General features: G+C 44.2%; 2 protein-coding genes across 3 annotated transcripts; one reads left to right on the top strand and one right to left on the bottom strand.

Annotated features, from left to right (window-relative positions):
- Positions 1–222: 222 nt before the first annotated feature.
- LOC114788049 (leucine-rich repeat-containing protein 52) lies at positions 223–3,800 on the top strand. Its single transcript, XM_028976181.1, has 2 exons — positions 223–1,115; positions 2,964–3,800. Exons 1-2 carry the CDS (start codon positions 488–490, stop codon positions 3,224–3,226), a joined length of 891 nt encoding a protein of 296 aa, XP_028832014.1. The 5' UTR covers positions 223–487; the 3' UTR covers positions 3,227–3,800.
- Positions 3,611–11,962, bottom strand: zyg11l (zyg-11 family member, cell cycle regulator, like). 2 transcript variants are annotated; one of them, XM_028976171.1, is made up of 14 exons: positions 11,871–11,962; positions 10,162–10,327; positions 9,265–10,031; positions 8,820–8,960; positions 8,315–8,491; positions 7,326–7,390; positions 7,134–7,233; positions 6,808–6,858; positions 6,557–6,718; positions 6,416–6,463; positions 5,728–5,931; positions 5,602–5,654; positions 5,365–5,462; positions 3,611–4,863 (listed from the first exon to the last, which is right to left on the bottom strand). In XM_028976171.1, the coding sequence occupies exons 1-14, from the start codon at positions 11,871–11,873 to the stop codon at positions 4,718–4,720; spliced, it is 2,181 nt and encodes a 726-aa protein (XP_028832004.1). In that variant the 5' UTR covers positions 11,874–11,962; the 3' UTR covers positions 3,611–4,717. The 2 variants fall into 2 exon arrangements, with proteins under 2 accessions (XP_028832004.1, XP_028832005.1); XM_028976172.1 differs by having other exon boundaries at positions 10,162–10,201; positions 11,871–11,927.
- Positions 11,963–13,642: the final 1,680 nt, after the last annotated feature.

Here is a 13,642-nt window from a genome sequence, read left to right as displayed (position 1 = left end):
TCTGAATTTGGTGGTCGCGGTGAGGATTTTGTGTATGTTATAATAACAGGGTTCTGCCCAGAGTAGTAATTGTCGAGATCCAACATAACTAGGAGTGGGGTTGGGTTTTCATTTCTATAAAATATGAGAGTTAAGTGATTGTCATTGCGAAACACCGCAGCACAGCACAGGGTGACACAACGAAATGTGTCCTCTGCTTTTAACCATCACCCGTGGTGAGCAGTGGGCAGCCATGACAGGCGCCCGGGGAGCAGTGCTCGGGATTGGAACCGGCAACCTTCGGATTAGGGGTTCCATTTTCCAGCCTCGTCTTATCCTCCAGTGGTAATGAACCGGACCCGCCCCTCTCCCTCCCTCGTGCTCGTCTCCACGCGCGTGGGGAGGGTGGCGCTGCGTTACCCCACTAACTGTGAACAATGAGCAGCCTGCTCGGCGCTGGATAAATGAACCGGCGGAGACCGTCCGTGGTGATGAGGACGGCGGGACCATGCGCCGGGCGCCGGTGGTCGTGCTGCTGCTGCTGCTCGGCGTGAGGGTCGCCCCGGGACCCCCCCTCTCCGCCGGCTGCCCGGAGCGCTGCGTGTGCGACGACCAGCTCGTGGTCCAGTGCTCGGGCCAGCGGCTGCGCGTCTTCCCCGCCGACCTGCCGCTGCCCACCCGGCAGCTGATCATCTCCAACAACCGCCTGGACGAGCTGCCCGCGCTGCAGCTCAACTTCCTGTCCGACCTCGCGTACCTGGACTGCAGCAACAACTCCCTGAGCGACGTGTCCGAGTCCACGTTCGGCAACCTGCGCCACCTCGTCTACCTGGACCTGTCCTACAACAACTTCGTGCGCATCGAGGACCACACGTTCGTCCCCCTGCTGAGCCTGGTGATGCTGCGGCTGACGGACAACCCGCGCCTGTCGGACATCCACGCCACGGCGTTCGCGGAGGACGCGGCGCTCCAGGTGCTGGACGTGAGTCGCAACAACCTGAGCGCCCTCAACGTCAGCGCCCTGCTCGCCCTGCCCGCCCTGCGCTCGCTCGGCCTCAGCGGGAACCCGTGGCGCTGCGGCTGCGACACGGAGGACCTGTGCCTGTGGCTGCAGACGGACACGTTCCGGTTCCAAGGTACGGGAGGCACTTTCTGTCCCGTTGTGCACGACACGGACCAGGCTTTCCGTCTATGATCAATTTATCACATAACAGCACAAATGTCTGACCCAAAATGTACAATTTACTCATTGCTGAACATCGTACTTGATCATGACACAAGGCGCACTGAGCTCATGTATATAAATCTTTATGGTCACTGTCAAGACTGTCAAATCGTCAAGACAGGACACGTGAAAGACTCGTTGAAACGCCAGTCCCCGCCCGAACCACATCAGTCCCGGAGCCGCGGGGCCCACTCGAGACGCGCGGCCACGCGAGAGGACTCCGAGCCTAATTGCGTTAATTAGCAGCGCGGCTCGGCGCGGCAGTGCGTGGTCTGATCCGGCCGGACGTCTGGCGCACGTCGACCCCGAAACTACTCCCTCGTGTGCTGTCCTATTTCCCCCCACCCACCCACCCACGTTCGCCCCTTCCACACATCGGAGTAAATCACGGCGGTGAAAGCCCCGCCGCGTTTACGTCGGGACGGGGCCGGGGCCTGAAGACTGAAGATTAGCATTTCATTATGTAAGACGAGCGGCTGAAAATAGCCGGTTCGGAAGGGGGGGTGTAAGTTAGCTCTGAGAAAGAATGGGGGGCTTTAACTGCGAGTTTGGTTACACAGATGAAGACAGGATTATGTTGCAGATCATACTGAGAAACATTGTGGGTTTTTTTTTTTATTTTATTTTATGGATAAACGCAGGGACACGAATAAAGGAGTGTGTCCACTTACAGACACTGGGAGGGATGTAACATGTTTGAATTATTAGAAGTTCACTTTGAAACGTAATAATCTTGGAGAACCGAAACAAACAAACAAAACTGTCTTAGTTTTGCAATTAACTATTAATTTGAAGAGGAAACACACAGAGAAATGGAAGAGCCACTGTGCTCTTAAATGAGTGTCACTGGGGCACTAGGTCCTCCTGAAGAACAATACTGTGGCTGTTCCCAAACCAGGCACAACAAACCAGGCACAAAGGATCGGGTGTGTACTGTTTTTTTGGGCATGCTTAAGTAAAGTTTCTTGTATATGGTTTATTATATGAATGTGTGTGTGTGCAGCCTGAATGGTAAATATTACCTAAAAGACCTAATATTGCTTCAAAATACAGATTCTTGTGAAAAGTGAAAGTGAAGTGATTGTGAAACACAACAGTGACACGACGAAACGTGTCCTCTGCTTTTAACCATCACCCTTGGTGAGCAGTGGGCAGCCATGACAGGCGCCCAGGGAGCAGTGTGTGGGGACGGTGCTTTGCTGATCACGGGTCAGTTTCCTACCCCGCTAGGCCACCGCTACCCCACTATGAGTATCTTCATTTGTAATGGTAGAGCCATTAAGATAAGATGAGCTTTATGTTTTATGACCGTTATGTTTCCATTAAAGAAATAGAATAGTTTATTATTTGTAATGTACACATTTTAAGTTAAAGATTAGAAGGGAATTACTTAGTAATGTCAATGACAAGGTTTCATATTGTTTAATTATATTAATATCTGTATGGCATCACTCTGCCGAAGGGGTTAGTTGCATGGGTGACGAAGAGGATCAGAGCGCAACAGCCTATGACGGTGACTACATGCAATTCCATATTTTTATTTTTCTTTCCTACAAGTTTGGATGTATACTAGAAACCATTAAAATGTTATAAGTTTTTGGCATCTAATTAAATTGCAATATTCCAGGTTTTTGGAATTTGGCTGCTGAAGAAATTGTATTGAACTTAAAGCGTTTCCCCAGTCAGCATATAATCTCCTCACAATTAAATACAAATCATTAGTAAAAAGATTTAACTGTCTTGATTGTTTCCTTTGCAGACGAAGGGCTGACGGTGTGTGAGAGCCCCCCGGAAATGAGGGGCAGGCGACTCGCAGAACTGGGCCTCAACCTGCGGGCACAATGCCACCCGAGTCTCGGCCACCAGGACTACTTGTTCTTCGTGGCTATCGGCTTTGTGATCTTTGCAGCTGGCACTGTGCTGGCCTGGTTGGCGGGGGTCGTGATGGTGCTGCTTGAGCGACATGTGAAAAGGAAGAACGGGGAACTTGACTCCGAGGAAAAGGAGGAAGTAAAAGAGTAAGAAAGAAGAGGGCATGGGAACAGCGGAACTGCTTTCTTTCCATTGCGGGTGGAAACCTGCTCCGCAATGGGACAGGTGACAGGTGTGTGGAGCTCGGCACGTCAACAGGAACTAAAAATCATCATAATCAGTGATGAAATGACAAAGCATTATATTAATGTCCAATTAGTATATTCATTAAAAAAAATACTCATTACTGTGCAAATATTTCAGTTAGTTATCAACTATTAGTATTCTAACTATGACTGTAATAATATTCCTATTATTAACATTACTATGACTCTGTAAACAAAGTGTAGTCGAATGTTTCGTTTCTGAACGATGAATATAACGTTTTGTGGTGGGATGTACTTGTCCATCACGTTGAGATGAACCACACTGGAATTCAGTTATAATCCTTTTTATTTAACGTTGGTATAAGTGAACACAAACTGAAAATGTGCTGGCCTTTGTCACTCATGTGCGGTAATATCTGATTTCCTGGGGCTGTGCACACTGTACGCCTTCTCTGGAAAGGGCTGCTGAGTCACTAGCATCAATCCAGCCTCTTACTTGTCCACTTCTATTCACATCCAAAAAAGAGACATGTTGCCGTTCAAAATACTGAGTATTACGATGAAGCTCGAATTGGTTTCAATCAACCAATTAGCAATGAATAAATAGCTAAATGTCCATGTATACATTATTTGTCCTAGTGAGCATTATAATGGTCACTTTGTCATTTTAATACAGTCTTGATAATCACACACAGATTAGCCTATGTGTATAGCAGCTGTCACATTCCATAAACCCATGAAGGATTCAGGATGTACCACATCCCAGCAAAATTTCAATCCATATCGTCTTTGTTGCCACAACAACAAAAGTAAGCAGCAGGTGATCCAGTTACCGTTGTCATGAAGATTTCTGTCTCCACAAATCTCAAAGATAAAAGAAGATACCCTGCGGAACTATTTCCGTGAGCAGGTCCTGTAAGAATAGTACTGCAGCTGTCTGTGGGTGCTAAGGTTAAACGCTGCGTTAAACAGACAGACTTCTCACATCTATATACGTAGCCAGCATTCCGAAGGCTAAATGGTGGGCGGAGCCTACTTCCCATCCATCTCAGAAAAGTAACTTATACATGGTTTTCGTTCATATATATCAGCAAGCCTATTTCAATATATGATCAGCTAAGCCTGTGCCTGTTCATATTTTCAAGCAGACTCCACACGCCGAAATCGGTTACCGATTAACAGTCTATTTGAAACGGAGTTCATGCCACCCTGAGAACCATCAGACTGAACCTGAAGACCGATGTCTGTTGCCACAGTCTGCGTAACACCAGTGCCTGATTACACATGCTCACAGAGGCTCTCTGGGAGTCTCAAAACACCTCTGTAGTGGAAAAAAAAGATGAAAGAGAAACACAAGTCATGAAGATAAAAGGCTGCTTTCCTCTCTCCCTCACTGTCTGCTTGGTAGTTCTGATACTGCACGTTTATTGAAAGCCTATCCAAGACACTGCTGTTGCTCTAAACTACACAGAATGCCCTCTGCCAGTCTCCGGACATCGTTGTGAGTGTTGGGATGAGTTATTAAGGTCTTCAGTAGTGCAAACCCACCTTCATCTTGGAGCATTTTGCCATAGTGTGGGGCTAAAAAAGAAAAACAATTATTAAGTATTAGAGCTTGTCCAAAAACCTTTAACTCAAATAAATACAATCTAGAGTGGGTGATCAGGATGGGCCATCCATCTGTTTTTGGTGGACATCCAGAATCTTCCATTTGTATTAAAACCTTGCCATCAGTGCAGTGAGATCAATATACATTATAAACAGGAGCTACTGGTTTAATATTGGCTTTATGCCATAACTGACAAAAGGACTATTGATTGGTGATTGAACTTTTCCTGGGCCTCCATCAGAAACACAGCCTAATAATATCTGATAAAACGAGGTACAGACTGAAAAAAAGGGAAATTTGTGTGGGATCACAGATTTACTGCCCAGTAAAAGTTGGGTTACCCATTACCACACACAGGATCAGTTGGTGAGTATAGATGTCATTCAATGTAGTTACTAAGTTTATTAAATTTAGTCATGGAATTATAAAGATCTGCATATGGGACAGATTCCTGGAGGGTTATGTTATCTCACCATTCTGCCCACAGACAAGGTTCATTGCCCAGACAGCCCAGAGCTGCACTCCCGTGGGTTGAGAACTGTCAAGTAATGGGTAGAATGGCTGGAATGTCCTGTGTTTTACAGAAAACAATATTAGTGAATGTCAGTGAATATTAGAATAAATAATGGTTGACTCCATATATGTTGTACTTCTAGTGCAGCTTATAGGTTTATGCATAGACTTGGTGATTAATAACTTTTGGCCCTTACCTATAAGACACCATCTCACGTTCAGGTGGGGTCCATGTCATAATGGCAGAGTGCTGCGATATGAGAATATGAAACTCAGCAAGAGAAAAGGAACACAGTGGTTTGCACACAATTTAACAGAAGTACCAGTTTTGCCACGACAATGTTCCGAAGTTCCAGGTCCAGGTTCCAGGTAGCCTCTCCGGAGGATGCCAGGTTGGCCAGAATACCACCTGCAAAGTAACTGACCCCGACCTCCACCTCGGGGCTCTGCAGGAGGTTGAGCACATGCTGAACCAGGTCTTCATCCAAAAGCTCTGTTCGCAGCTCTGCAACCTCTGCTATGTTGTTCTAGGAGCATAGGATGAGTGTTTGAGTGTGTACATCTATGGCAAAGTGTCATTATGCTCAAAAAGCTTTTATGAGGCCCTAAATAAAATGTAAATTGTAAGAAAAAAAATTCACTGCATATCAAGGGGTATCAGGAGCAAACAGAGGGAAACAGGAGATGGATGCCTTTGACTATGATTTATTTACAGGAGCAGGTATAATTTGTCTTGAAATTGGACATGAGAGCTGTTTAATGGATCATGCCTACAAGCTCTCTGTTTAAAACTTAATTTAGTGTCTTCTCTGTGAAATAACTGTTGAACAAATGACTGCTGTGCTGCTCTCCAAGCAAGCAGTGTATTCATGTTTGTATCTGTATATATATTTTTATCTGTCTGTAAGTCCAGAAGACATAAATGCAGTTACATTAGTGAATGCAACATCTTGCATTACACTAGAAAAATACAGACCGATATCTATATCTGCATAGCAAAAATACACCCACCAACAAGCCCAAGACCTTCTGCTGGATGGATGACTCTGAATAGTAAGACTGTAGAAGATATTAAAGATACAAAGAAATTAAAGACAACACAATCATTCAGCATCTGCTCAAAAATTCTCAGTGTGTACAGGAGAGGTTTACCTCCAGCACCTCGACATACAGCTCAAGACCCTGGCACTCGATGAAGTGTTGGCAAGCAGTGGGGGTCTCGTCAGTCAGATTCCACAGTGCACTGAGGGCAAACTTTAGGGTGGAGTCAACAACACCCACTGAGGCCTTCTGCTGGACGATGCAAAGAAGTTGCTGCAGAGACACAAGGACAGACAGTAACCAGGAAACCCAGTAACTGAGCATACAGGCTGTACTGGTGGCTCTGGTAATGGAAACTCTACCTTCATAATAAAAGCTTCAGCACCAAGCTGTGTGGTTTCCTCAGTTGTCAGCTGGAGAAACACAAGTATGATGTCCTCTTAAAATACCACTCTACTGCTCATGTAGTCAGAGTTCTGTCATTAATAATTTGTCATATTTGATCATTTTTGCTTGTAAAGTTGAAAAGTGGCTACAAAAGCTGTTAAGAATTAGTTTTCAGCTCTTTTGTACCTAATGCACTCTGATGCAGACACTGGTGTAAAAGAAAAACACATGACCCATTCAGAACATTAGTTACTGGTATGAATAACTGTCTAATGGATCTGATGCTTGTTCCAAAATCTACCTTGGACACCAGAATGGAGACAATGGCTACAGCCATCCTCTGCAGGGTCTGGTCCTCACGAGTGCTCAGCCACATCATAACAAGTTTAGCTGCTTCAAACCTGGGCCGACAAAAAGCCTGAGAATTAGGTCGAAACAGGGCAGCAGTCTGTAGACCAGTTACAGACTGGTTAAGGAAAAGCAAATTACAGACCTATCAAATGGGACATCCTGCAAGATTCGGTCACTGCAGAGTGTCAGCAAGCAGTTTTTCTGCAACTGGAAAGACTTTATGATCAAAAAAACATTCTGAGAAAATAATTAGTGTTTGACGTTTTAGACAGGTAAGAACACTATTAGTCAGGCTGGTGTTGTATCGAATCATGCTACATATCAAGACCTGAATGTGCGCAGAAAGGCTCGGGAGCTCTTCCACAGGGATAGGATTTATAAGGTTTACCTAAACCTAAACTTGCTGGTTTATGGTTAGGGTTAGGTGATCGATGCGCGCTATGGTAGCCTAACTCGATGAAGTAGCTCAACAGAAGACCGGCCCGTGGCATAAGCAATAGGGCTACAAAATTTGAATCCCGATTGTTTTTATCACTATTGTAATCACGATTATTAATCATTACTATTCATTATTTCAGGTAAAACATATTTATTGCACTTTCCTGCTTATTTGGAAAAAAAATAACTATAGACAGGTCCATGAACAGATGCATTTTGTATAGATTTGTCAAGAACTATAGACAATGAACTAACTATGCAACATATAGATGAGTCAGAACAGAAGCTGTGACTGTGACATCATGATTGATGATTGATGATAGTCATTTACAAACAGAGGGGCAAAAAAGTCTTAAAACTAGTTGGTTTGTTTAAACTAGTTGGTATTAATGTGTGTTAATATAAAAGAACAAGCCCACATAAATTTACCTGCTTAGAAAAGCCTATTAAGCTGTAGTAGTAATATAATAAGAATACATACAATAAGACTTGCCTCATTTTTAAAGGTAACACCGTACTAAACTGCTGTTTAGTACGTTCGTGTGGAAGTGTTCTGTAAACACCCTCAATGCAGCATTTTACGCTGTCATCTGCATAGGGCTCCAAATTTGTTGGGGCCCTGGTCTGCTATTAGTCATCAGTCTATAGTGAATGTAAACTGTTAAAGCTGGATGTTATGTGGTCTGTATACACCTGCTCATGGTTAGGAAAATTCCTCATAGCCGCCAGGAGCTGTCGAACTATATTCCCCAGAAGCCTCAGTGGAATGCCGATGGCCAGATCTTGACTTGTGAGGTTGAAGACACAGGCAGTGGCCAACAGCTGGACATGCAAAGAGTGTGCATGGCTCTGCATTGCTGTTGATACCAGCTAGAGATCAGAGAGTGGTCACCTGGTCAGCTTTATTCAAAGAGAAACAATTAACTTACCAAAAAAGCAGGAACAGAAACTGCAACCAACACAGGAATATTTTAAAACATATTGCACAAGACTAATGGATACACTATCATATGTGGTGCCATCTACCAGCAATGTGTTTTTATTTAGGCCACAAATAATGACACCACGTTTTAAGACAAATATTAAAAAAATAAGTCTTATATTCAGACCAATAGAGCAAATTATCAATAATGCATTTTTGTTGCTTTTGCAAGGACTACAATAAATGAAACAATCAAAAGGAGATGAAAAACTGTGCCTTTAAGACATCTGGCTGAGGTTCATCACTGTCATTAGTCAGGCTGTAGAGATGAACAAGAGCCTCACGGACAAAGCACTCCCTTTCACTGTACCTGTGCAAAGCTTCACTGATCTGGGCGATGTTGGCCTCTCCAGCCACCTGCAACAAAATATTATACTTCATTTAAAGCATCGAAAAGGTCATTTCTGAAACGACCTACCCTGTGTTATGTGATAATTATATAAAAACCACCATGAATCACCAAGGAGAGCTTACAAGAGTCTCACGGCAGTTTCCTTTACACTGCACTGCAGAAGGCCTTATAAGGTGCACAGCAGCATCATGTGTTATAATAAATATGCTGTTCACCAGACTACTACAACAGCAGATGTTATGCAACATATTATTAATAATTGGTTAATTGGTTTATTAATTAATGGGTGGTAACAGTCCTGATACTGACCTTTAACTTGCTTTTCCCAGTAAAGAAGTCACAGAAACCTGCTTGGGTAGCCAGTAGGCCAATAAAGGTCATTCCAGGTCTTGCTTCCACGAAGGCTTGGATGGCTGCATCTGTGAGCTCCCTATGCCCAGAAACATCCAGGGACACCAGAGATGGGAGAATGCCTGGCTCCTCCAGCAGCTGCTTGACCACACAGTCTCTGTCTGCATTGAGCGTGTTGTCTGAGAGGTCCAGGTGCCGGAGACCTGGCAAATGGCTCAGAACGTACAAGAGTTGAGCAGGGGTCATGTCCAGACATGTGAGTCCATGGGCAGTGAGGGACCGCAGGCTGGCCTGGCAGCCCAGGAGGGCTCTAAGATCTGTCACATTTGTGTTAGAGATATCCAGAGCTTCCAACAGAGGGAGTGCAGAAACGTCCTCCAGGCCAGAATCATCAAGCTCTGTCCCAGCCAGTCCCAGGCTCTTCACACCACGTAAAGCACTGAAGCTGAGTGAACTGGCCTCTACATTCTCACCCCTTAGATCCAAACCAGTCAAAACCAGTTTCTGAAGGCTTTCTCGGCATTCCTCATTAGCCAGGCTGAGCAGAACATCTGAGACAGTCAGGTCACCCTTGATCCGGGATACGTCCAGCTCTTGCAGACGATGAGGACATATAGCTAAGCGGAAAGGCTCAGCAGAGAGATGTGAGGAGCGGAGCAACGCACGACGAAGACGCAGATGCTCATGGCTGCGGAAGATGCCGATGGTGCCATCATTTAGGACACCTGGAGATGAAAGGAAGACCTCATCAACGTGACAAATGATCAGCCATAAGAGCCACGATCCAAAGGCACCAGGTGTGTGAAGTGAATTAAAAATAGGCCATGCACGCAACTCTGCATCCCTCTCACTCACCCTCCTCTGCCATCCTGCACAGCAGCTGGTCAGCTAGCTCCTGTGGGAACACGGGACAACGGTGGAAACACAAGGATCCATCAGAACGCCTCTCACATAGCTGCCGGAGGTTCAAGCAGATCCAGGCCAGGCAAATATCAGCCAAGGCCACCGGGTTCTCTTCATCCTGCAATAACCAGGCCCCTTCAATCATTTGACAGAGCTAATGATCATTTCTTATTAGTTAAAGGTTTGCTTTTGTGTATCTGAAGTCTTTTTCAGAAATTCAGCCACTTTTACCCAGTCCCACAATGAAAATTCACCGGGACGCGCTGTTTCTGTGTCTGTAGCTTTAAATGCAAAAGAGGAGGAGAGAGGCAGGATGAGGAGGAGAGAGGCCTATAGAAGTTGAGGAGGCCTTCACAGAAATGATGTCATCAGCACCATTCACCAACCACAATCTTTCGTACAGACAGGAAGTCGTGTCTGCGTTTTTCCAATAAAAATACAATTTACTCACTGGTTCTTCAGAGTGTGTGACTGAACCTAAAAATTAATTTGTGCTCATTTAACATCCAATCACAGAGCAACTGCAATACTTCACACGTTTGGAAGCCAAGGGTGTGGCTGTAGCCTTGTGAGTAACACACTCGCCTATGAACCATAAGACCCAGGTTCAAATCCCGCATACTACCATTGTGTCCCTGAGCAAGACACTTAACCCTGAGTGTCTCCAGGGGGACTGTCCCTGAACCTACTGATTGTAAGTCGCTCTGGATAAGGGCGTCTGATAAATGCTGTAAATGTAAAATGATGGATGGTGTTCCTTTTTTAGGGCAGGGGTGGGAAATTCTCTGGGCGGAAAAAGCATGAAAAAGGGGAGGTAACTTTTCCCGTTCTGATGACATAAGGGGAGACATTCCAGATCCGACTGTCTGAATGGAGAAGCAGAATAACCAAAGCACACTTTATACAGATCCCCATATCTAGGCACTGCAGGACCATAGACATTCTAGGGGAACTCGTATTAATTTAAAAAGTTGTTAAAATAAAAAATAATGTTAAATGTTAAATAATGTTAAAATAAAGAAGCGTAGCGGCAAATCCTCAGGCAGGTGAACTGCAGACAAAAGCATTTGTCAGATTAATGTACACATGATAAAAAAAGAGATTTTAATCAGTTCACTTTATTCAAGTGGAGCTAACCTTCCCTAAAAAGTTCAACTTAATTAGTCACACTGAGGAATTCATAAGACAGAAGAACTGCTTAGTAATTTAGAAATAGATTTTAATGTAATTCTCACTGTGTGACAGTGCAATTACACTGTGGCATCATTTAATAAAGATATCATGCGAAACAAACCAAAACTATTACTGAGTGGAGTCTATAGGTTGCTTTCACACTGTCGTATTATGAATCATGCACTTCGATATCTTTTTCCTGCCAGATTGGGTTCCCTCCAACCTTAGTTGAAGAACTACACACCATCTGCCTACCACGATCCATAAAACATATTCATTCGCAGCCCGGAGGGCCGCTTCCACGCCCACGTGGGTGGGGAGTGCGGGTTCTTTTTTTAACCACGGTCGAGCTAAATCCGTTTAAATCACATAATCGTGGACACTCACACACCGCCCTCGCCGCAACCTTTTTTTAATTATTATTTCTTCAGTGAAAGGGCGACAAAATACCGCAAGTGCTCGACACTTAGCAAGCGTGGAAAACTCACCATGATAATGGTAATCTAAAAAGTTGTAAAGCGCGACGTCCTCTGCGTCCCGCCCCGCTCGCTCGTCACCGTGTGGGACGCGCGTTACCGAGCGGAGGCGCACGTGACTCGACGCAGACCTCGTGCACGCGCCGCGCGCGTTCGACTGGCCAGTCAGGCGTCCAAGATCTGTTTTCATAACTCGCAGCTAAATTTATAACTCGCCGCTCTGCATGTCTCCAGCTGGGTTATTAAGTATGGCGTTTCCACGCAAAGTGCAATATGTTGCATTATGCAGAATGAATCTAGTGCTCATGGTCTAATGAAATGCAAAAGCGTCTGTCTAGAGAGTCTGTTTTACATCTAAAAAGAAGAAGGCTTTGCTTAACTTTTGAACAATGCTATTCGATATTTCGAAGCTTAATCATTGAAATTAAGAATATATATTTTCGAGTAGTTTGTTGTTTGACTCCTGCAGAGGGCAGTGCTGCTCTTCTGTAATCTAGCCATCTGATAACTCCTGTTGATCCAAGACTTAATAACAGGTAAACAGGTAAAGTGAAGTGATTGTCACATGTGATATACAGCAGCACAGCACACGATGCATACAGTGAAATTTGTCCTCTGCATTTAACCCATCACCCTGAGTGAGCAGTGGGCAGCCATGACAGGTGCCCGGGGAGCAGTTTGTGGGGATGGTGCTTTGCTCAATGGCACCTCAGTCGCATCTGAGGTGCCATGGCGGATCAGGATTCGAACCGGCAACCTTGTGATTACGGAACCTTCTGATTATATGACACTTTCTATGAAGGAGTAGTAAAAGAGTACTTAAGTAGCAGTAAACTAAGAATGCTTACTAAATACTTACATCAGTCTGGGCTGGTCAAAATTTGAAATATCTGGCTGGAGAAAAAGTTTGTTTGCTGAGGGTCTGGAGATTGGCATGATAATGCATTTCTGCAGGTAACAGTGAAGCATGGTGGAGGATCCTTGCAGGTTTTGGGGAACATTTCTTCAGATTGACTTTTGGTCAGGATTCATGGCATGTTGATACTAAAGTCATGGCAGATACTTACCGGGTAGATGTGTGATTGGTCCCAAACCTATTCTGAAACAGGACAATGTACGAACTATCTTCAGTGTAAAGAACAAGGAGCCCTGTGATGGAAAAGTGATGGTATGTCCGCCCTAGACCACTGAGGCTATCTGGGATTTGAGGAATCCTACATGCAAAGAAGATCTGTGGTTAGTTAGTGTTTCTAGAACTCTAGTGTTTCTAGAACAAGACACAACCATGGTAGATTTATACATAGCAACATGGGTGAACACAATCTGGAAATCAGTAGCACACACAGTTAACACCAAACTCCAAACCAGAACATGGAACTGGATTACCCCACAAAGTCAGGCCAGGATAATATGTAAAGACCGTTTCATCATAAATATTTATGCTTTATTTGATTTTTTGTTTGTATTTTTAAATTAATAAGATATTAACGGTTAATGAATAATTGTAACAAAAAATATATAATTATAATTAGTATATATCATAGAAGTGTATAATTACAATTCTAGATTCTGAGCCATGATTTGTATTTACTATAATTGTGTGTGAATTGTGGTTTCTAGCTCAATGCCTTGCAGCTCAGTTCTATATTTTGTTCAGAATACACTGTGTGTAATCAGTTATGTAAAGTTTCTTGGATAAATGTTATTGAAATCTTCATGTTGGTTGAAATTTGAATAAAACTAGTGTGTAAATATTGAGGACAGAAAAGAGTGTAAATGCCCTG

The sequence above is a fragment of the Denticeps clupeoides genome, chromosome 4, assembly GCF_900700375.1.
Source record: "Denticeps clupeoides chromosome 4, fDenClu1.1, whole genome shotgun sequence".
NCBI classification, from domain to species: domain Eukaryota; kingdom Metazoa; phylum Chordata; class Actinopteri; order Clupeiformes; family Denticipitidae; genus Denticeps; species Denticeps clupeoides.
The sequence above is the reverse complement of the archived record's forward strand: the minus strand, read 5'-3'. Positions and strand labels throughout refer to the sequence as shown.

What these genes read in the sequence shown, in the direction of transcription:
- LOC114788049 (XM_028976181.1), top strand. Translation starts at nt 488, where the DNA reads ATGCGCCGGGCGCCGGTGGTCGTGCTGCTGCTGCTGCTCGGCGTGAGG. An exon ending in GGACACGTTCCGGTTCCAAG is followed by an intron (nt 1,116 to 2,963) that starts GTACGGGAGGCA and finishes TTTCCTTTGCAG; the next exon opens with ACGAAGGGCTGACGGTGTGT.
- zyg11l (XM_028976171.1), bottom strand. An exon ending in CTCAGCCAGATGTCTTAAAG is followed by an intron (nt 8,492 to 8,819) that starts GCACAGTTTTTC and finishes TCTGATCTCTAG; the next exon opens with CTGGTATCAACAGCAATGCA. An exon ending in ATTTTCCTAACCATGAGCAG is followed by an intron (nt 7,391 to 8,314) that starts GTGTATACAGAC and finishes AAGTCTTTCCAG; the next exon opens with TTGCAGAAAAACTGCTTGCT.